The 23,905-nt window shown below is 35.1% G+C and overlaps 1 protein-coding gene across 1 annotated transcript in view; it reads right to left on the bottom strand.

The window, feature by feature from the left end:
* Window positions 1-23,905, bottom strand: part of SPRED1 (sprouty related EVH1 domain containing 1) — a gene marked incomplete at both ends in the record, with an annotated part of 91,987 nt that overhangs the window by 5,678 nt on the left and 62,404 nt on the right. The window contains one exon of the mRNA XM_084240818.1: window positions 13,836-13,988. Coding sequence (XP_084096944.1) covers window positions 13,836-13,988 — 153 coding nt within the window. The remainder of the gene's footprint in view (window positions 1-13,835; window positions 13,989-23,905) is intronic.

Genomic DNA, 23,905 nt, shown 5'->3' with positions numbered 1-23,905 from the left:
CTAGACAGAAACTCAGATCTATATTCATTAAGAATGGAACAGCATTGAAGAAGGAATAAACAAAAATAAAGTGAAAACTTTTATTCTTAATTGATGTAACAGAAAAATTGGCTCAAAAAATAGCAATAATAAATGGGATTATGGATGGATGAATGAGACACACAGGTCAAAATCAATAGCAACAACATTTCTGTGGAAGGAATTAGGATTACTTCATTATTATAAGATACAATGCTGCCTGTAAAGTGATTTAGTGTGTTTTGAAAATGAACTTGGATTAATGTAGGGAAACTACTAAATGTAGGGAATGTAGGGAAACAACATTTTAAATGTAGGGAAACTACTAAAAATTTTTTTTTAAAGAGCATAACTATGTTAAAAAAAGAAAATGGAATCTAATAAAATGTTCAGTTAAAGACAGAAGAAAGAAGAACAAGGCTGAAACAAAGAACAAAGGCAACACATAGAAAACTTTTGCACATATAGAAGATATTAATCCAAGCGGAGCAATAACCACTGAACATTAATGGCCTAAATGAAGCAACTGAAAGATGTTTTCAGAGTTAAAAAACAAAACACCCCAACTACATGCTGTCTATAAGAAATGCATTGTAAAAATAGAAAAAGAATAAAAGGTTCAATTCTCCAAGAAGACTTAACAATTCTCAACATGTACCTACTTAACAAAAGAACATCAAAATACACAAGGCAAAACCTGACAGAACTACAAGGAGAAATAGATGTACCTATTACCATAGATAGAGACTTCAACACTATCAGAAACGGACTAATCCATTAGTCAGAAAATTAGTAAAGACATAGCTGAAATCCTGAACATCATCAGGCAAATGGACAGGAACTCAGATCTATAGTCATTAAGAAGGAAGAGCAGGGGCCTCCCTGGTGGCGCAGGCAGTTGAGCTCCACACTGTGAAGCTGTTCACAGCCTCTACAGCACGGGTTCGATCCCGGCTGGCTGGTGAGAACACCACATGGCAAAGCAGACCTCTCCTGTCTCGCCCGCTGCGCGTATTTCATCAGTCTGCCTGTTCTGCTCCCCACTCTGTCTCTGGTGAATCCTCTCACCCTCCTGCACATCTGGCCTGTACCCCAGTTCTTGTATAAAAATAAAATCTTTAAAAAAAAAAAGAATGGAAGAGCACTGAGGAAGGAATTAACAAAAATATAGTAAAAACTTTTATTTTTAATTGATGTAACAGAAAAATTTATAGTCTACAGACTATTTTATCCATCAATAGTGAATACACATTATTCTCAAATTATCATGGAACAATACCAAGATATACCAACTTCTGGGCCATAAAGTGGACCTTAAAATAACTGAAAGAAAAAAGAAATTATGTAACATCTGCCCTCAGAACACAAAAGAAATTAAGCAAGAAATCAGTAACAGAAAGATATCTTGAGGATTCCAAAATACACAGAGATGAAACAACACATTTCCAAGTAACACACAGATCAAAGAAGAAATCTCAAGAGAAATTTAAGGTATTTTTAATTAAGTGAAAAGGAAAACTCAACAATCTTTATGGGATAGTGAAAGCAGTGCTTAGAGCTTTGAATGCAATACTAGAAAAAAAGAAATATCTGAAATCAACAATTTAAGCTTCCACCTTAGTAATCTACAAAAAGAAAATTAAATCCAAAGCAAGGAAAAGAAAAACAGAAAGAATCAGAGTAAAAAAATGAAATGAAACTGAAAGCAGATAATCAACAGAAATATTAATGAAGCCAAAAGTTGGTTCTTTGAAGAGATAATAAGCTTCTAGTCTAGCTACCCAAGAAAAAAAGGACATAAATTATTAACATAAGAAATAAAAGGGACATAGTTACAGAGCCCATGGATGTTAAAATAACAAAGGAATGCTATGAACAATTCTATGCATATAAACATGATAACCTAGATGAATGGATGAACTCCCTTAATCTGCCGGCCCTCCCCTGGTGGCGCAGGCGGTTAGGGGCCGCGCTGTGAAGCTGTCTGCAGCCTCTATAGTTCAGGTTCGATCCCGGCCAGCTGGCCAGGGTCCCACATGGCGGGGCCGACCTCTCCTGTCGCGCCTGCTACTCCTCTCAGCAGTGTATTTCGTCAGTCTGCCTATTCTGTTTCATGCTCTGTCTCTGGTGAATCCTCTCACCGTCCCGCACATCTGGCCTGTACCCCAGTTCTTGTATAAAATAAATAAATCTTTAAAAAAAAAGGTACAATCTGCCAAAACGCACACAAAAAGAGACAACTTAAATACCCCTATATCCATAAAAGAAATTGAATCAATAACTAATAACTCAAATCCAAATGGGTTTGCTAGTGAACTCCACACAAAAAATTAAAGGAAAAAAATTATATGAATTCTCTGCAATCTCTTTCAGAAATCGGAAACAGGAATTATTTTCTAACTCATTTAATGGGGCCAGAATTATTATAATACTAAAATCACTTTAAGATCACATACCTCAATTTCCAATTAACATTGATGCAAAAATCCTCAACAAAATATTAAATTCAACATTATATAAAAAGAGACATATACTATGACCAAGTGTGACTTATCCCAGCTATTCAAGATGGATTCACAGTTTAAAACAAAGAAAATAGGGCCTCCCATGTGGTGCAGCGGTTGAGCGCTGGGTTGCGAAGCTGCCCGCAGCCTCTGCAGCATCACTTCGATCCCTGGCTGCTCCCTGGCCACCGGTGGAGGGTCCCACATGGCGCGCAGACCTCTCCTGCCAAGCCCGCTGCTCCCCTCAGCAGTGTACTTCGGTCCTTCTGCCTGCTCTGCTCCCTGCTCTGGCTCTGGTGAATTCTCTCACCCTCCCGCGCTTCTGACTGTACCCAGTGCTTGTATAAATAAATAAATAAATAAATAAATAAATCTTTGAAAAATAAATAAAACAAAGAAAATAATCCATCACATCAATAGGGTAATTAAGACAAATTACATGAATTCTTCAATAAATGGAGAAAAAGTATTTGGCAATATCTAACACCCATGGTAAAAACTCTCAATAAATTTGAGATAGCAGATAGCTTCTGCAACTTCAGAAAAACAGCTTAAAAAACAAACAAACGGTGGTGCAGCGGTTGAGCGCTAGGTTGTGAAGATGCCCGCAGCCTCTGCAGCGCCTGTTCCATCCCCAGCTGCTCCCCAGCTGCTCCCCAGCCACGGGAGGGAAGATCCCACATGGCGCGCAGACCTCTCCTGCCGCCCACTGCTCCCCTCAAGCAGTGTACTTCAGTCTGCCTGCTCTGCTTCCGATCTGGCTCTGGTGAATTCTCTCACCCTCCTGTGCTTCTGACTGTACCCAGTGCTTGTATAAATAAATAAAAATAAATCTCTTAAAAAAAAAAAAGTTAGTCTTAAAAAAAAAAAAAAACCCTACAACTAAACGTCATAACTAATAGTAAGAAACTAAGTTTTTCCACTAAGGTCAGGTCATAAGGCAAGGAAGTCCCCCCTCATCACCACTTTTAGTATTTTATTGGAATTCTAGGTAATACAATAAAACAAGAAAAGAAATAAAACTCTTCATTCACAGATAACATGATCAACTCTATAGAAAAGTTTGAAAACAAAATTGTTAAAGTAACTCCTGGAATGAAAAAGCAATTATAGCAAAGTTACAGGATATATGGTTAAGAAGAAAAACAAGCTGAAATGCTGTCATTACCTTACATCAAAACTCACTCTAAGGTTACATTAATCAAGACAACATGTATAGCAAATGAACAGAAAACAAATCAATGATACAGAATAGATGACCGTGGTTATGGTGATGACTTTTTAAATACAATGTGAAAGGCATAATATCCATGAAAGAAACACTGATAAAATGAACTTCACTTTAAAAATAAAGCTTCTCTGAAAATACAATGTCTAGAGAATGAGAAGATAAGCCACAGACTGGAGGAAAATATTTAAGAGATATATGATAAAGAGGTATTTAAAATACACAAAGAACTCTTAAAGGAAAATCAAAAGGACAAACCCAATTAAAAAATGGGCCAAAGTCCTCAACAGACACTTCACCAAGAAAGATATGCAGATAGCAAATAAGCATAAGAAAAGCCATTCCAGGACAAAAGTCATCAGAGAAATGCAAATAAAAACAAGATAACTACACACCTATCAGAATGGTCAATATCCAGAACACTGACAGCATCAAACAGTGGTGAACATGTGCAGTAGTAAAATAGGAGCCCTCATTCACTGCTGGTGGGAACCCAAAATGGTACAACCATTTTGGCAGGTAATTTGGCAGCAGCTTCAAAGATTAAACAGTCTTCTAATCCAGCAATTGTAATCCTTGGTATTTTCCCAAAGGATTAAAAAATTTGTATCACACACAATTCTACAGGGAAACGTTTATGGCAACTTTATTCATAATTGTTAATACTTGAAAGCAAGAGGTCCTTTAGATAAACCATGGGACATCCTTATAATGGAAGAATCTTAGAAAAAGACACGAAAAATCTTTTTTTTCATTTTTTTTTTTTTTCATGTCTTTTTCTAAGATTCTTCCATTATAAGGAAAAATCTTGGGCCTCCCCGGTGGCACAGCGGTTGAGCGCTGGGTTGCGAAGCTGCCCGCGGCCTCTGCGCCGCCGGTTCTATCCCCGGCTTCTCCCCGGCCACCGGAGGAGGGTCCCACATGGCGTGCGGACCTCTCCTGCCACCCGCTGCTCCCCTCAGCAGTGTACTTCGGTCCTTCTGCCTGCTCTGCTCCCCGCTCTGGCTCTGGTGAATTCTCTCACCTTCCCGCGCTTCTGACTGTACCCAGTGCATGTATAAACAAAACAAACAAACAAACCAGCAAACAAATAAATAAAGCATGCCTCTATTTAAAAAAAAAAAATTATTAAAAAAAAAAAAAGAAAAAGACATGAAAAATCTTACATGCATAGTACTAAGTATAAGAAATCAGTATCGAAAGACCACATATGCTATATAATTTCAACTATATAACAATATGGTAAACATAAAACTAAAGACAGGAAAAAGATCAGTGAAAAACTTTATTTGATACCACAATGATACCATTATCATTTTACTTTTGTTCAAATCCATAGAAGGCATACCACCATGAATAAACCTTAATGTAAAATACTGACTTTGGTGATTATGCCATGACAATGTAAATTCAAAAATGTAACAAATGTATCACTTTGAGGCACTTTCCACTTTCTAGTTATGTATTAATTTATAAATATGTATGTGTATATGCATATATATGAATCCTGAAATTATACAAAGGATCTTTTGCACTGTACCTTTTTAACACTGCCTTTGCTTATACATATAGTACTACCTTATTCTTTCAATAGCAGTTTAATATTGCACTGAATAGATAACTTTATTTTTAATTTAAATTTTATTTTTATATTCCCCATACAATTGCAACCCCCTTATTTTGATCCCAATCCCTCCTTTCCCCACCCTCCACCCCACAGAGTGTCTCTGGTTCATAGCTGTTTGTTGATTTTGATTTTTACTTTCTTATAGTTATTCTTTTTCCTGGTCTCTTATTTAAGTTTTCTAGTGAATTGGGCCTCCCCGGTGGCGCAGCGGTTGAGCGCTGGGTTGCGAAGCTGCCCGCGGCCTCTGCGGCGCCGGTTCGATCCCTGGCTGCTCCCCGGCCCCGGAGGAGGATCCCACATGGTGCGCAGACCTCTCCTGCCACCCGCTGCTCCCCTCAGCAGTGTACTTCGGTCCTTCTGCCTGCTCTGCTCTCCGCTCTGGCTCTGGTGAATTCTCTCACCCTCCCGCGCTTCTGACTGTACCCAGTGCATGTATAAACAAAACAAACAAACAAATATAATAAATAAATAAAAACATGCCTCTATAAAAAAAAAAAAAAAATTAAAAAAAAAAAAAGAAAAAAAAGTTTTCTAGTGAATGGATAACTTTAAATTTAACTAGTCTGATTAATATATACAGGTTTTTTTCTAACCTTTTGCTGTTACAAGCAATAATGCAACAAATACCCACATTCATTTATCTTTATACACATATCCAAGTATATACGTGTCACAAATTTTTAAAAGTAAAATTGCTGCGTTAGAACCTTTGTATATTTCAAGTCAAAAAGGAATTTGATTGGGCCTCCCCTGGTGGTGCAGCAGTTGAGCGCTGGGCAGCAAGGCTGCCCGCAGCCTCTGCAGCGCTGGTTTGCCAGTTCATTACCTGGCCACAGGCGAGGGTCTCACAAAAAAAAAAAAAAAAAAAGAATTTGAATGGATATATACAAATTGAATCACCTACTTAGTAGTGTATTAAACAGAGAGACAAGTTCACTAAAGATGTTACCTCATTTCCCAACTTGTTTCCTACAGTTTTGAAAATTTACTTTTAATTACTACTTTAATGACATAGTTAAGAACATATAGAAAAACAGAAGTTTTCCAATTTTAACTATGCTATAAAACTGAAAGATTGATATGGGACAAAGTAAAATTTCTGTACTGTGGAGCTTATTTTCTCTAATTTGTCCTTAGTATCCATTTTGCTATGTCTACCTACCTCTATGTCATGTGGAAAATTATGAGCTAACACTTCTCAGTTTCCTTGTAAGTTTCAGTATCCAACTATATTTAATTTCTAAACAGATATACTAGACACTACAGAAGGCACCATGAAATAAAAGATATCTTTGCTGAGGTAGGATAAAGCATAAACTTGCAAAGTTTGGTAACTATAACTTAAGGTGGAATATGAAAGAATTCAGAAAATAGTAAGGAAGGAAAACACTACGGATTAAATAGTCTGGGAAGGCTTCACAAAGGAAAATTGAATTTGAAGTTACAAAGAGCAAAACATTTGCTCAAACCTTAAAAACAGGTAGAAGGATCATTAATAGAAAAAGTAGGTGATTAATAATTCACATAATCTCTAAGAAAAGACAGAGGGGAAATAGTGACTTTTTACACTTATTAAACAAAGATGTAGCAGTCTTAATGGCTCCTGAGCATCATACAACTCACAGTTTAATTGCTAGCTTATAAGAAAGGTAAAATCTCAGACTCATCCCATTTCTTAGAGTTTCATCCTCCTTCTTGTGGTCTAGTGATTTGGCAAGACTTTTTCTCTGTGGTAAAAAAGATCGAGCAAACTATCTTAATCAATGCAATTAAATATTCAAAGCATGGCATTACTATGTTGAAGATATAACTCATGAAGCTAGCTTTTGGCCAAGGATTTATTATCTCATGAAGATATATTTTATTTATTTATTTTTTAAAAAGATTTGTTTGTTTGTTTATTTATTTATACATACAAGCACTGGGTACAGTCAGAAGCACAGGAGGGTGAGAGAATTTACCAAAGTGGGAGCAGAGCAGGCAGAAGGACCGAAGTACACTGCTGAGGGGAGCAGCAGGCGGCAGGAGAGGTCTGTGCGCCATGTGGGACCCTCCTCCGGTGGCCGGGGAGCAGCCGGGTATCGAACCGGCGCTGCAGAGGCTGCGGGCAGCTTCGCAACCCAGTGCTCCACCGCTGCGCCACCGGGGAGGCCCTGAAGATGTATTTTATATAGAAAATGTTCTAAACAGTTCATACAATGGTTTAAATTTTACATTCTGATTTTTATACATCATTTAAAAAATTTCTTGACTTTAGTCTCTAAAGGATGATTCCAATCTTAATATCCTGACAAAATTAGATTTATGATCTGCAAATTGAGAGTCAGATTTTATACTATGGGAAATTCACCCTGTGAGGCCTTTTGGGTTACATTCAAATTGCCAACTAATACATAATCCCCACAGTACTGAGCTGAATGTAAGTAGCATTGTTTTTGTAAAGAAACATGTAATATTTATTCAATGTTCAGATAATGGTTATTTTAGCTTTTAAAGAGAAAACCTATTCTACTCTAATTTCAAATAAACTCAGCTTCTTTAACGTCAACAAATATGTAATTGAACATTTAGTTATACATGCATATAACAACCCTTGCTTTTCTATGTCAATCAATTGTGGTGATAAGGCAAAGTACAGTAAGTAAAGAAGCTAGAATCCAACTCAAATAGTCTGGCTTCAAAAGCAATGTTCAAAATTCCCATTCTAAGCAGTTGTCCCAACACAGTTCACATCCCTCCCTGAAGTTTTCTAGCACTCCTTTGTACTGCATGGTGACTACAGTCTATAACCACACCACTAGCACTACCACCATCATTGCCATTTGGGGAGAAGAACTTAGTTCTTTTCTCTCCCATCAAACAAGAGGATAGTTTTACGTTTATTCCCTCAGCCAAAGAAGGTAGACTAACAAATTCCCAGGATCTGGCAAGATGATCATTAGTCTATTACAACTGTTTTACATTCACCAGATTTTCTCCCTTCTAAACTATTTGAATCAGTGATCTAGTTGGATCTAATTCTCTCCTCCACTGGAAAAGTTTTTCTGGTCATCACTAAAGATGGTGGAATATATTTTTGTATTTAAAAGTGTCATACTGGTATTTCAGACTTATCTGCCTTATGCCAAAAATGCCTGTAGTTATAAGCAACTGTAACTGTGAATGGATTGTTCTGATATCCCCAAAACCCTGAGGAAGATTACTTTCAACCTTTATTCTTGCCTTATTTTGCTCATATTTAAAACAGGCTTACCATTGCGCTGTTCCTTCTTATACCCGTATTTTAATGTGCTATTTCCTTGCACAAGCATAAAATAACATATACACTATAAATAATTTCTCGCCCCAAAATGAAGTAGCTTGTCATAAGAGTTGATGTGATCATGAGTTACAGAAGTGATTCAAACAGTACCAACACATACCAGGCACCAGCTGTGAATAGCAAAAGATAATGGTCAGATTTAATGAAATATAAACCTGCCTATTTACCATAAGAATCATTTTAATCTGAGTTAGAACAAAAAGAAGAAAAGGAAAAAGAGGGAAGAAAAGTATTTACCATTTCTAAATATCACTGTAATTCCAATACTTCATCAATTACTAACCTAGTGATTTTGTTCAGATACTTTGTGATTATATCCATGAATTTTTCCAAGCATTTAGTTAAAACGCGAAACAACTATACTCTCACTCTTGATTTTAAACAATCTTCAAATTTCTTAAGATAATTACAGAAGTGTAACAAATTATTAAATATAAGGTTTTAAAAACTATCAGAAAATGAAGTATTAGAGTCACTCCCCAAAGCCAAAGCAAAATGGTTCTCAGAAATTTCTTTTTCAGTAGAAGTTAATGAAAAACACCAGAGAGGAATACTAACAGGCATTGTGATGACACCACATAGCATTTCTTCCACACATGAAATTAGAGGGAAAATGTCAAGTATATTGAAGTTGTAATATACTAGAACAGAGACATTCATGCCTTTGAGAGAACAACAAATTAAAATCAAACACTATCAAACAAGAGCATTCCCTTATGTTTTGGAAAGAAAAAAAAAAAACCTTAAGAAAGCTGTTCGAAAAATGGCCAACATGAAGGGACTATAAAGTCTGATGTAAGAAAAATAAAACTTGGGGTAATATTTACATATTAATAGTAGTGAAGTTGGCTTCAAGTTTACTGTGTTTCTAGGTGGCATAAACACAAACAACATTGAGAAATGAAAAGAGCACATTTCTCTTGAATACACTGTATTAGTAAGTTCTTCCTACTCAAAGCAAATGTCAGTTTGCTTATAATGAGACTTTCTTTGTTCACTATATTGCCTACAGGATTTAAATATAATCTGGCTCACACAGAATTTAAGCACCAGTGCTATGCTCTAAGAACACGATTTTAAGAGTATGATACAGTTTTAAGGAGTATTGTAGTTACTGCTCTCTAGGCAGTCCAGTCTAGTCCGCAAATGCCTGGTAATTTTCAGTAAGAAGCAGTGTCCTATAAGAAGAGTTTTATTCCACACAGAATCTATGCTGTTACTATGACTCTTACTGAGACAAATTTTCCTTAAGTGAATCATATTTCCTGGAGGGTTAAGAAATTATAATCTTGGGCCTCCCCTGGTGGCGCTGCGGTTGAGTGCTGGGCTGCGAGACTGCCCGCAGCCTCTGCAGCACAGGTTCATTCCCCGGCCGCCGGCCAGGGTCCCACCAAAAAAAAAAAAAAAAAATTATAATCTTTATGGAAAGCTGTGTGGAGGTTCCTCAAACTACTTAAAATGGAGCTACCATATGACCCAGTAGTTCCACTCCTAGGGATCTACCCAAAGGACACAAAAACATTAATTCAAAAGGATACCCATACCCCTATGTTTATTGCAGCACTATTTATAATAGGTAAGGTCTGGAAACAACCCAAATGCCCAAAAATAGATGACTGGATCAAGAAGGTGAGGTACATATACACGATGGAATACTATTCACCAACTAAAAATGATAAACTCAGGCCATTCTCAGCAACATGGTAGAGCTATAAGGGATTATGGCTCAGTGAAATAAATCAGAAGGAAAAAGAAAAATATCAGATGGTTTCACTTATAGGAGGAATATAAAGAAAGCAAATAAGGGATCAGGGAGAATAACCGTAATAAAAAAATTAACAGGTAACTATATATCAGAGACACTCTGCAGGGGAGGGAGAGGGAGAAGGATTAAAACAGGGGAGGGACTATGGCAATGATGCACAGGTGAAGTGGTGATGGGAATTCTTAAGGACTACACCTGAGAGGAGAAAGCAAACACTGTACAAAAATGAATGATGTAAAAATATATATAAATAAATTACATTTAAAAAAAGAAATTATAATTTTTAATTACTCTGCTAGGGAACCTTCCCTGTCTTTCCCACTGGGACCTTAAACAGCATTAAAGTTTTCTAGTATTTTACCTATATCTTACTGAGTTTATCATTCAGTGAGTTCATAAATAAACAGGAAAATCAACAGGCTACCTCTGGAATTCAAAAGTTTGACCCTAAGCCAGATCAACACATCAGCCTACCAGTCAAACCCATTACCATGCCTCTTCCCCCCAAAAGACAAAACATATGGTCATGAGCATATTTGCATTATGCACACAAACCCTCTTGAAAGCTGGCAAACTACTAATTTGAGGAAAAGTCTGAAATAAACATGCTTTTCTGCTGGGTTCCCTCAGCTCTCTGCTTAAGGAAAGAAAACTCAGATACTTTTCAAGGAACCTTGAAAGAGTGAAAGGGTCAAATTCTATGCCACTTACATTCTATGTCTATTTTACAAAAAAATCAACAACCCTTGTAACTACTGCCCAGCTCTGCATATTCTACATCAATAAGAGGTGACAGCAATGATAACAGCAAATTAGAAACAGAATTCTGAGAGATATATTTATATCTAGATAGATATTTATATTTTATCCTTTAATTTTTATATTTCAGACTATTTTAAATGACTCTGTTTAAAAAAGTTACTAATTTCTGGGCCTCCCCTAGTGGCGCAGCGATTGAGCGCTGGGCTGTGAGGCTGCCCGCAGCCTCTGCAGCGCCAGTTCATTCCCCCGGCAGCTGGCGAGGGTCCCACCAAAAAAAAAAAAAAAAAAAAGTTACTAATTTCTTCTTATTGTTCCTAGCTTAGTTTATCATTTAATCCTCTGATCTCTGATTTTTTTTTTAAATGTTGTTAGTTTCTTAAACTTTTTTTTTTTTTAAAGATTTACTTATTTATACATCTATACAGGAACTGGGGTACAGGCCAGAATTGTGGGGGGTGAGAGGATTCACCAGAGACAGAGTGGGGAGCAGAACAGGGAGACTGACTGAAACACACTGTTGAGGGGAGCAGCGGGAGAGACAGGAAAGGTCTGCTGTGCCATGTGGGTCAGCTCCCTGGCCAGGATTGAACTCATGCTGCGTGGCTGCAGATATCTTCACGGTGCTGAGACTTAACCCCTTGTGCCACCAGGGAGGCCCTGTGTTTTGTATTCTTTGGGTATATACTTAGTAGAGGAATTGCTGGTTTACTTGGAAGATCCATTTTTAATATTTTGAGATAAATCTATACTGTTTTCAGAGGGGCTGGATCAGTTTACATATCTACCAACAGTGTGAGAAGGTTATTTTTCAACATACCCTCTTTAATATTTGTCATTGCTGGGTTCTGTTTGTTTTGTTTAATGAACCATTCTCACAGGTGTGAGGTGGGTCTCATTGTGGTTTTGATTTACATTTTCCTAAGGGTAAATGATGATGAACATTTTTTTTCATGTGCCTGTTGGCCATATCTCTTTGGACAAGTACCTACTTAGATCTTTTGTCTATTTTGGATTGGGTTGTTTTCTTTTTGCTGTGTTGTATAAATTCTTTTTCAACAGCCTCTAGTTGGATGTATGGCATGCAAATATTTCTCCTTATTCAGTAGGGTGTGCTTTTGTCTTAGTGTCACAATGGTGCAAAGGCTTTTGAACTTGATGTAGTCCCAACTGTTTATATTTTGTTTTGTTATCTTTGCTGTTGGAGAATTCACAAAGACATCTCTGAATCCTACGTCATGGAGTGTTTTGCCTATCTTCTATGCACTTTATGGTTTCAGGTCCTAAATTCAAGAATGTCCACTTTGAATTCACTTTTGTGTATGGTGTTGAATAGTGGTCTAGTTTCATTCTTTTACATGTTTGGTTTCCAAATTTCCCAGCACTATTTATTGAAGAGGCTGTCTTTACTGCAATGTATATGCTTGGCTCCTCTGTCATACGTTAACTTGTCATACATTTACTTCTGGGCGCTCAATTCTCTTCCACTGGTCTGTGTGTCTGATTTTTGTTCCAGTATCATACTGTTTTGATGACTGTTGCTGTGCAGTACTGTTTGAAGTTGTAAGTGTGATGCCACCATTATTCCTTGTTTGAGAAATGTTTTGGCTTATTTGGGGTCTTCTGTGGTTCTATATGAATTTCAGTAATGCTTACTCTATTTGAAACTTTGAGACTGCACTGAATCTGTATTCTGCTTGGAGTAAGATGGTCATTTTGACAACGTTAATTCTTCCAGTTTATTTTTTAAAGAACTAGCTTTTAATTTCGTTAATCTTTTGGACTGTCCTTTTGATTTCTATTCCATTTACTTCTCTAATTTTTATCATTATCTACCTTCTACTGGCTTTTAGTTTTCTTTGTTGATCTTTTCCGAGTTTCTTAAAGTGAAAGGTAAGATTGAATGCTTTTTTACTTCCTAATATGGGTCTGTATTACACAATACTTCTCTCTTAAGTACTGTTTTTGTGGTGTCCAAAAGTACTGGAAGATTGTATCCTCATTATCATTTGCCTAGAATTATTATTTGATTTTGTCACTAACCCAATAGTTACTCAGTGTGTGTTGTTCAGTCTCCATGTGTTAGTTATTTTTTGTGGTTGATTTGATTTATAGTTTGCTATCATTGTGGTCAGAGAAGATGACTGGTACGATCTCAATCTTAATGAACTGATACTTATTTTATGACCCCAGACCAATCCTGAAGAATGTCCCATGTGTGCTTGAGAAGAATGTACATTCAGCTTTTTGGAGAATGCAGTGCCCTACGAATGTCTATTAAGCCCATGCGGTCTAATTCTTTGTTTAAGGCTATTGTGTCCTTATTTTTCAGTCTGGTTGATCTGTTCATTGGTGAAAGGGGGGGTGCTGAAACCCCCAGCCACTAATGTATTTTCCCATTATCTGTTTTCAGATTTGATAGTTAATTACCTTATATATCTGATGTTCCTTCATTTGGTGAGTATAAATATATATTGATGAGAGCTATAATTTTCTGATATATTGTTCCCTTAATCATTACACAGTCTCTGTCTCTGTCTCTGTCTCTCTCTCTCTCTCTATATATATATATACACATATATATATATATATGAAAACCTGTATTTTCTTACCTGATTGGCCTGGCTTTGCAAATATGCTCTTCTGGCATTCAGATCCTCAAAGGGAGAAGGTCTTAAGCTTCTATAATGCTCACTGGTAACAACTGTCTCTTGCTGAAAAATGTGATCTTTCACTAGAGAACTGGAAGTATCCTCTTCAGTTGCCTAGGGGGAAACAATCCATAACGCATTAGTTGCCAAACTATAATATTTATATATTTACTTAAGTAATTTGTGTATTTATACTAATAAATATTTAACAAATCAACAAGTCTATACCATCACAGCACTGAGCAGCAATCCCTAAGACTCAAGTGTACATAGTTAGGAAGTCACATCAAAGTAAAGAAATTAGGGGAAAAAACAACTTTATGAGCAAAGCAGGCTTTGTTACAGAAAACAAACTAGGAAGAATAACCATGCCTTGTGAAAGACATATTGATTTAAAAAAAAAAAACAGGTATGAAGGTGATTGTGTCATATATATAGGGAATTGAAAAATGGAAGACTTCAATCCATGACTGTTTTGAATGAGTAAATTAATTAGCCTAATTTTGCTGGTTAGGACTCAAATCATGCATATAGATTTAGGTAGGGAATATATACTAAATGACAATAAACATGTACTTTAAAAATCTCATAAGCAAATTTTGTGAAACAAATGTCAAATAAGTAAAATTATGCATAACACAAAACAGGAAATAATAGAAGTGTTTTGTATCTTTCTTTTTTTAATGAGATAATTGCTATTTATTTTCCCATTACTATACAATTATTGGTGAAGAAACAGGGATAATCAAGTAAAAAATGACTGGAAGACTTTTATTGACTCATTCTGAAATAATTTAGTAATCATTACAGGGTGAACAATTTTAAGGATTAAAACCTGTATTAGGGGCCTCCCTGATTGATTGTGCAAGGGGTTAAAGCACAGCGCTGTGAAGCTATCTGCAGCATATGCAACACAAGGTCGATCCCAGGCCAGCCCGGGAGCTATCCACATGGCGCAGCAGACCCCTCCTGCTTCTCCCGCTGCTCCCCTCAGCAGTGTATTTCAGTCAGTCTGACTGTTCTGCTCCCCCACTGTCTCTGGTGAATCCTCTCACTCCCCATGGCTCTGGTCTGTACCCCAGTTCTTGTAAGCATAAATAAATCTTAAAAAAAAACCCAAAACCACATGTATTGGTTTCTTAATTAAAAATTTTGATGTTATTTCTAAAATTAAGAAGTAAAATTCATAAAATAGTTATTTTAAACTTATAAACTAAGTCCTAGACCAAAGTAGCCTTGGGACATTTAATTTCTTTGGAACTCAGTTTTCTCACTTATCAAATAATTATAACACCTATGCTATGATAAATATAAGGATTCAGTGAGATAAAATATATTAAAAACGCTATGAAAACCAAAAGTTATTATTGCTTCTGGGAATAAGCTGTTAAATCTTAAAAAAAAAAAAAAAAAAAAAATGAGACCCTAGTGTCACTTGAAAGTAAGTATGTCAAGTAAATATGTTAATTGTTATTTTTCATAATCATTATCCTAATGTATGACAATCTAAATTACTGAAAATAATCAGGCTAAATTCTTTTAAAATCCATGATCAAAATTGGGAAGGGTAAAAAATTATTAAAGAGATATATCTATTTGTTCCAGAGAATTTTCAAAACAACTAATTTTAAAATTAGCAATAGTCAAATATCATTAGTAAGTTGAATAGAAGAAAATATCAAAAAAAATTTTAGATAAAGGGCTTATACTGGAACCTTGACTCATCCAACCATAGTATAAAATTTAAGCAATTAATTTCCCTAAATCACTTTTTCTTTTTACTATAATTTGGGTATTATATCTGTACTGATACTGAGAGAGCTCTGAAATTATAAACAAGCATGAGTTGTTGTAGTAATATAATTATAAAGTGATTATGCTGTTAATGAGAAGAACTATTTAGATCAGGTTAAATTTACTGAATTGTCATCTAACTGAGCCATATAAAAATTGTAAAATAAAATAAAGTTTACTCAGAAATCCTTATCCTAGTAAACAAAAAATGGTTATATAACCCAGGGTTTCCCTATAGTGACTATGTTATTTATATTCTGCAAGTTAAACAACAATACATTTCATTTTGGTTAAGAATAAATACATATACTTCTTAAAGGGGCATATCCAAAGTGTTATTTTGGTGTAAAGCAAATTTAAAAATATGTATAACATTTGAGTAATAGTTTGACTTAAATATGTTCACAAAATAGTTCAAATTAACCTAACTAAAATATTTCACATCACACAATGAATGTCAACTACATGGATTTCATCTAATAAAATAACTAAAACACATTCAGTGTCTGATATTATAAAAATGTAAACCCTTCACTATTTAAAAATAGAGCATACAATCTACAATAAGGTGTATGTGATCCACGAATTGTGAAAACAAATTAATGTATTTAGAGAATCCTAAATTGGAAAAAGGTAGTTTCCTGCTACTTTTGCATACCTCTTTTCAACATTACAAATGTAGATATATGTTAAATTGACAACGTTTTAAAAAACTGGTGCAGGCACAAAATATTTTCCTCAGAATTATTTTTAATGGCAAAAAAAAAGACACAGATGCAATATTGCTATAAGGGAAGAGTAAGGAAATTTACTTACTATGATAGGAATACTGAATAGTCAATCTGAAATTAGGTTTTTGAATAGCCAACATGTGAAATATTCAGTGTTAAAAAATCAGTATATAAAATTTACTTACAGTATTGTAACCATAAAAAGATAAAATACTGAAAGGAAATAAAATGAATATTAACACATCCATGATGGTTAATTAAAAGAAATTTTCTAACTTTTTGAGATCTTGGTTACTTTTGAATGGCTCATTTCTTTTAAAGTCTAAGTACATACTTTCCCTCTTTGATACAGAATTAATACTTTACAATACAAAAATATTCTATCAAACTATTCAAGCAATTCAACTTACTAATAAACCTATCACTTGCTTTTTGACTTAAACAACACTCTCTCCACTCTATATCTGAAATAATGGGCGGAGAGATTCCACAACCCTTGCCCAAGCCCTTCTGGCTTTAATTAGAATCTCTTTATGTCAACAAAATGAAAGTATTTTCTAAACAAGTTAAGCTTCTGAGTATCATTCAAATCCATTTTCTCTTCCCTATTCCAGTTATCTACTTTCTTAATGCAAGCCCTTATTTTTTTTTCTGCCTGTCTGATTTCAATAGATTTCTAACTGATCTCCTTGTTTTCAGCCTGCATTCCTATGACTATTCATTCAAGTCTTTCAGCTTTTCTACTCCATGGTTTCCAATTACCAAAAGCTCTGATGGGGGACTCTGCACATGCTGGAGAGGAAGAGGAAGAGAACAACATTGTCTGAGGAACTCTTTCATAAGATACTTAATTTACTCAGACCATATAAATGGGTCCTTTCCACCAGCAAACAGTGATGTGCCAGGTAAAATCCAATTTTACTTCAGGAAAAAGAAATGGACAATAAATATATGAAAAGATGATGAACTTCATTCAATAAAAGATTTAAAAATATGTTAATTTTACACGAAAGGATGAAAAAGAAAGTAATACTCAAAGTTGGCAAAGATACAGAAAATAGAAACATTTTTGTACCAGTGGTGGGAGTGTTATAGGACAGGGAGAGGGGCAGCCCAAGCCCCACAAACCTGCCTATTCTAAATGGGTTCTGCCATCCGCCGCATCAACAGAAAACATAGGAGACTTTAAGGGGAAGGAACTTTAATAAAACTAGGAAACAATACAGGTAAGGCAGAGTCTAGTTTCTAAATGAAGCACCCAAAGTTACCCATCCCCTCGTGGGTAAAAGTCCATCCAAATGGGACTGGCCCAGAGCAAGGCCCCAAAGCCTGCCACAAGTCTAAAGCATCTTCCAGTGGGGACCCACAGAAAAGGGTCAGAAACAACCAGACAAGCCGGGAAGGAAAGGAGCAAAATCAACATCAAGATAAAAGGCTGCCATTGTCACCTCCCCATGGGTCTCACCCACATCTGTGTCACCCAGTCCACTACCAAAAGACAAGCACAGTTTCTTCACGTGTCTCTAGGCTCCATGTGCCTCCTCCAGGTCTCCTGGCTCCATCCTGCTTCCTTCCTCAGTCTCTTCTGCAGCTTCTCCTCTTCCTGCTCAGCTCCACCCTCCCTTGGGTGGGGCAGGGAACCTCCCCCTTTCCTGGGGACCACCCTGTTGCAGGAGTACCACTTTATATGGAAAAGGTGACTATACGCTACAAGATATCACACACATTATCATATAACAGTATTTTAAGGAAAAAAAGGAGATGTTTAAAAATTATGATATACATGAGAATTCTATGCAGCCATGAAAAAGACCTGTATATACAAGATATTGCTAAATGTAAAATATAGTCAGTATGGCATGATTCTACTTGTCTAACTGATAGGAGGGTGGATGGATGTTTATTTTCTTATGTTTATAAACTGCAGGAAGGATACACACCAAAGTGCCAAAATATTCCCCTAATGCAGTATTTACTATATAGGACTAGATACATCATAACATGAAAAATAAAATGAATGTGTTTACTTATTACCTTATATAAGAAAGAATATAACCAATACAATAAATAACTGCTATGTGTTCTTCATCTCATCTCTTCTACTTGTTCACTAGTAGGTAAATATTAAATAGCAGTTGTTGATATTTTCATTATCTTACTCTTTTTCACAGTTTTACCACACAAGTATTATTCTCAAAGCAACATTTAGTATAAATGTGTTTGCATTCTGGCTGATACCAAGGTATTTGAGACACGATTAAGACTTGCTTTTTTGCTCAACTTTTTGGGGTGAAAAATCATTCATATTGACACATAGCAATGGTTCACTCATTTTCATGTCTTTGTAGCAGTGACAATTGACACACTAAACATGTTGCATTTATTAGACATTGTCCCAAGTACTTTTACATCAGTTAAAACTCATTTAATCCTCATAAAAACCCTTTGATAAAGATAACATTATCCCTTTACTCCATACTAAGAAAATAAAGCTCAAAGAGATTAGGCAACTTGCCTACAATGATAATTCATCTTTGCTGTTACAAACTTTGTTGCTAAGAAGATTCTTAAAAAGATCTCATAGTTCTTACATATAAGTTTCTGTCATACATATCAAGAAGCAGATAGAAATGATGGATTACAGGGTACACATATGCTCCAATTTACAAAATAAAAATTATCTTTCAAGGTGGTTTCAAAAATTTACATACCGGTAAGTGATATTTCATATTCTCACTAATACTAGATGTTATGAGAACTTTCACTCTTGAATATGTATATGTTATTTAATTTCTATGACGGACCAGCCTTACTAAAAAAATCACAGTATGATTATTTCCATGAACAAAACATTCTGAGAATGAACAAAAGAACAAATTTGTGCAGAGATCTGTTACTTTGCCATGGCACTCACTATGGTGTCATTCCCATCTCTTTCAGAAATACTGATGTACTTGTTTCTCTCCAATATCATCTGACATTTCATACTTCTGATTCTTTTGTACATGTCATTGCTTCTGCCCACAATAGCTACCTTCAATTTTTCTACTAGAAAAATTCCTTTAAAACCTGTCATAATCTTCTCAAAAAACCTTTGTTAAGGCACTACCAAGTTAATCACTCGCTCCTTTGAGTATCTTTCTTCCATTATCCTATGTTCTAACCAATCTTTTATTTGTATTTTCTCCCACAAGTCAATAGGAGAGGTCTGCTTCACCATGTGGGGAGCTCCTGTCCGGCCCTGGGATCCACCTTGTGTTGCAGATGCTGTGGATAGCTTCACAGTGCTGTGTTTAACCAACCCCTTGTGCCACACGGAGGCCCCTGACATACATCTTTCTTGATTTCTTAATGCATGTATATATACTATTTTTAATGTATGATTCCCAATAAGCAATTAAGTATGAAAAAAACTGGTGTCACAGAACTCCAGTCTTATAGTTGCATTTCATAAATCAATGTGTGGCTTGGCCTTACCCAACAAGGAGTTTTTTTAATATAGTAAGTTTATTTTTAGCATGATGGAAAAGTTTAAAAACACTTTTTTGATAAATAAACCTTATATTTAACCACTAAATGAGTTTAAAATGCTATCAAATCAATAGTCAAGTTACACAAATTTAAGAAGCATAGAAAAAGAATGAAAAACCAATTCTACAAAGTCCTACTTATAGTAACATTTTTGTGTAGCTTCCACTTGCAATTTATTTCAGATTTGACCACAACTGCTGCTTCCTCAATTTCTTTAGTTACCTTTAATTTGTTAAAGGGTAACAATAACCCTTAAATTTTGTATTTGCCTATGAATTTTGCCTAAAATTCTTAACAGTATATAGTATTTTCTTTAAGCAACCAGAACACAGTAATCAAAGATAAAACATATCAAGAGAATATAAGAAATGTAACAAGGTGTAACGTCTGGTAAAAATAGTAAAAGATGATGAATGGATCAAGAAGATGTGGCATATATACACAATGGAATACTACTCAGCAATCCAAAAAGATAAAAACTCACACCAGTTGTGGCAACATGGATGGAGCTGAAGGGAAAATGTTAAGTGGAATGAGTCAGGAAAAAAAATAACAGATGGTGTTATTAACTGGAGTATAAAGTAACTAAAGTAAGAGTCAGATAAAGACAAGCTTAAACACTAACGCTTGATAGCTGACTACAGAACTGAAGCTCCGAGAAGAGGAAGGAGTAAAGGAGTAGGATGAAAGAGGGAAGAAATCACAATAGACTGTGTTGGCGGACTGTGGGTGATTTGGTGGTGGGTGCACCATGGTGGCAATACCTGATGGAGCTATCCAAATATTATCTAAATTAAAATTTAATTAACTGACTTAAAAACAGTAAAGGAAAACAAGCCTCCAACCTGGAATAATTGACACAAAAACTAAACTACCTTTTAAATGAAAAGTGAGTTGGGCTTACGTGTAGTGTTAGGTTTTCAAAGTTATTTATTGTCTGTAATTCTATTTTTGAATTGATAGCAATAGTTACACAGTTCCTGCTAACTAAATATTAATATTTAATATTTAATCTTTTAAATGGTAAATTTATTTCTAGAATTTTATCATAAGGTTATACTAAGAAGTACCAACAAAAATTGAAATTGTAAAAGGCTATGTAAAATAAATGTTCAGCAAAATGTGAATGGTTAAATGAACTGCAGTACAATATAAAAGTTAAATTCAAAGACTGTGTAAGTTCAAATTTTATGATTTATACTACTTAAAGGCCAACCATCATCACCACCAAAAAACAATACTATCAAAATACAATCAAAATAGGAAGAGATTGATCTTCAGATTGCTTTTAAAATGATGTATGTATTTGAATACAACATGCAAGAACAAGGAAAAGACCTAAGTGTCAAAATATTAATAGTGGTTATGTCTGCAAAAGGATAAATGCTCATGACTTCTTCGTTGTTTTCTATCTAAATATTATACATGAAGACATATCAGTCTCAGAGACTAATACAGAAACAAGGGAGAAATTATACAGTAAACATTGCAGAAAAAGGTTACACAGGGGTTTTTTGCTACCTTATTAGAGACATAAAACTCAACCTAAAATATACTAGGATTTTTGCAACTTGACTTTAGGACAGTAATGTAGACTAGTGGTAAATCACAGCAATATAAAGCCTATCTATTAACAGTTTTCAGATTTAGAGCCTCAGTAAAATGTCACCGCCTGTAAAAATAAGCAGTTTCTCCCTGCCTAAAACAAAATTACTTGACACAGTACATGTAAATCACAAACCTTTTAATTACTGTGGTTCAAAAGGACATTATATAGTCTAAAATTTTAAAGAATGAATTTGTCAAGTACTTCTCAGTGACAAGAGAGGATATATGACTACTTCTACATCAGATAAATTAGGTCTCATCTTTCTCCTGCCCAAAACCATGAACTCTGAAATCTTTCCCTCTTATAACTGCAAGCACTTCGAGAGTTAAATTTTATGGGCTGTTTTACCAATCTAGCAGATCTAAATAGGAGAAACTATAAATGTAACGGACAACACTGGTTGGAAAAAAACAGTATAAAAATACCTTAAATATAAGCTAGCATTTTTAAAAAACCTCAGTTGGTTCATTAAGAGTCAAAAAAAGGAATCAAATGAAAAGAACATTCATACTTGTTAGTACACAAGTTTTAAAGTCTTAATTTTGAAGATTTTTCTTTAAAAAAGATCTTTCATGAGTACCAACTACGTATGTGATCAATACTGTAGTAAAGAGCAGGCATAAAAAATGAGCATGATATGATCCTAAATCCAACTGACTATGTGTTATGAAGCCCTTCAAAGGTAAATATTTTCTGGTGATTTATAGTTAACTAAAGACATTGAATTGTTAAAAGCAGAAAGCTGTACCTCAACAAATCACATGTCTAGGATAGTTACAGAAAAAGAATAGGTGTTCAAATACATGGTGAATGAATTAATACTCAAAAAAGAATTTCCATTCCACTCTATTTAATGTCTTCAGGTCATTTATGATCTAAACATAATCACTACTTCCTCCGAGTTCCAAAACAGGAGTAACATATAAAAACTTTGGCATATCATGAAATAAGGTAAATTTGAATTTTTTCTTTGGCAGTTTTAATTCTGGATACTGATTCTTTTTTAAACATTTCAAATGGGATGTTCACAAAATTTTATCTCACACATTTTCTGAGATCTCAGTATCCCCCCCCCCTTCTCATATAGCTAATGCTAATATATTATTACATAATGAGGCTCAGAGTACATAATATATATATTTTAAACTAATAAAGACTATAACTATTTTTTCTATTTGAACATACTTTCAGTTATAAGGAAGTTATAAAACCAATATATAATTCCACCTTCTATTTAAAGACGGAATTTGGCCTAAACTAGGTATCTTCTAAGAAAGTTGGGAATGGGAAGGTGAGCAGGATTAAATAAGCACACAAATGTCAGATTTTGTACTTTTTCATCTTAATTTAAAATTTCCTTTCTGCTAGTATATCAGTTATTGGTATATAATAAATTGTCACAAAACAGCAGATTCAAACAAAAAAATTTATCTCATAATTTGTGTGAGTGAGAAGTTTGGGAGCAGCTTAGTTGAGTGGTTCTCATTTACAGCCCTTTGTGAGGCTGGAGTAAAATTTTTGGCCTTGGCTACAATTATCTAAAGACTTATTTGGTCCTAGGGACTAAGATGGTTCACTCACACAACTATTGTTAGAAGCCCTAGTTTCTTGCTTGTTGGCAGAAGGCCTCAATTTTTCACCACATGGATCTCTTCAAAGAATGCTAAATGTCCTTTCATATAGTAGCAGGCTGCTTGCTCCCAAACTAAGTGGTTCAAGACAGAGAGCAAAACAGAAGTCACAAATTTTCTTACAATCTACTCTTATTTATGTCACACTCCATTTATTAGAAGTATTATTAAGTATAGCCCACACTCAAGGAAAGGGGAATTTGACTAGAGTTAAGAGGAGTATAATAGAATCTGTGGACATATTTTAAAACCACTACCATTACTCTCTGGACAATATTTACATTTTTCTCATATGTAAAATACACTCAACACCACTTCCAAGACTACCCAAAATTTTCACCCCTATATAGCAACAATTTCAAATCCAGGGTCTAAATAGGTCCACCTATAGATGAAACTTTTTGGGTACAGTTCCTTTTAAATACAGTTCCTTTCAATTTGAAGAACTGTGAACTAAAGAGACAAATTATCTGCCCCCACACACCTAAAATACAATGGCAGAACAGGCAGAGGGTTAGAACCGCTTACTGTCTAAAATAGGAGAGAATGGGAGGAAAAAATGGAGTCATTGATCCAAAGTAATTCTGAAAACACATTGTGAACACTTCAGAAGTTCCTTGAATAGAATTTAGGCAGATCTTGAGAATAATTAATCCTTCACAGCTCTTGGTTCTTCCCTTAAGATTTTGGTTCTGATTTCTGAGTCATCCTTCCATGTTATGAAAGGTAATTCAT

Source organism: Talpa europaea (genome assembly GCF_964194135.1).
Source record: "Talpa europaea genome assembly, chromosome: 8".
NCBI classification, from domain to species: domain Eukaryota; kingdom Metazoa; phylum Chordata; class Mammalia; order Eulipotyphla; family Talpidae; genus Talpa; species Talpa europaea.
Note: the sequence above shows the minus strand (reverse complement) of the source record. Positions and strands in the feature narration are given on the sequence as shown.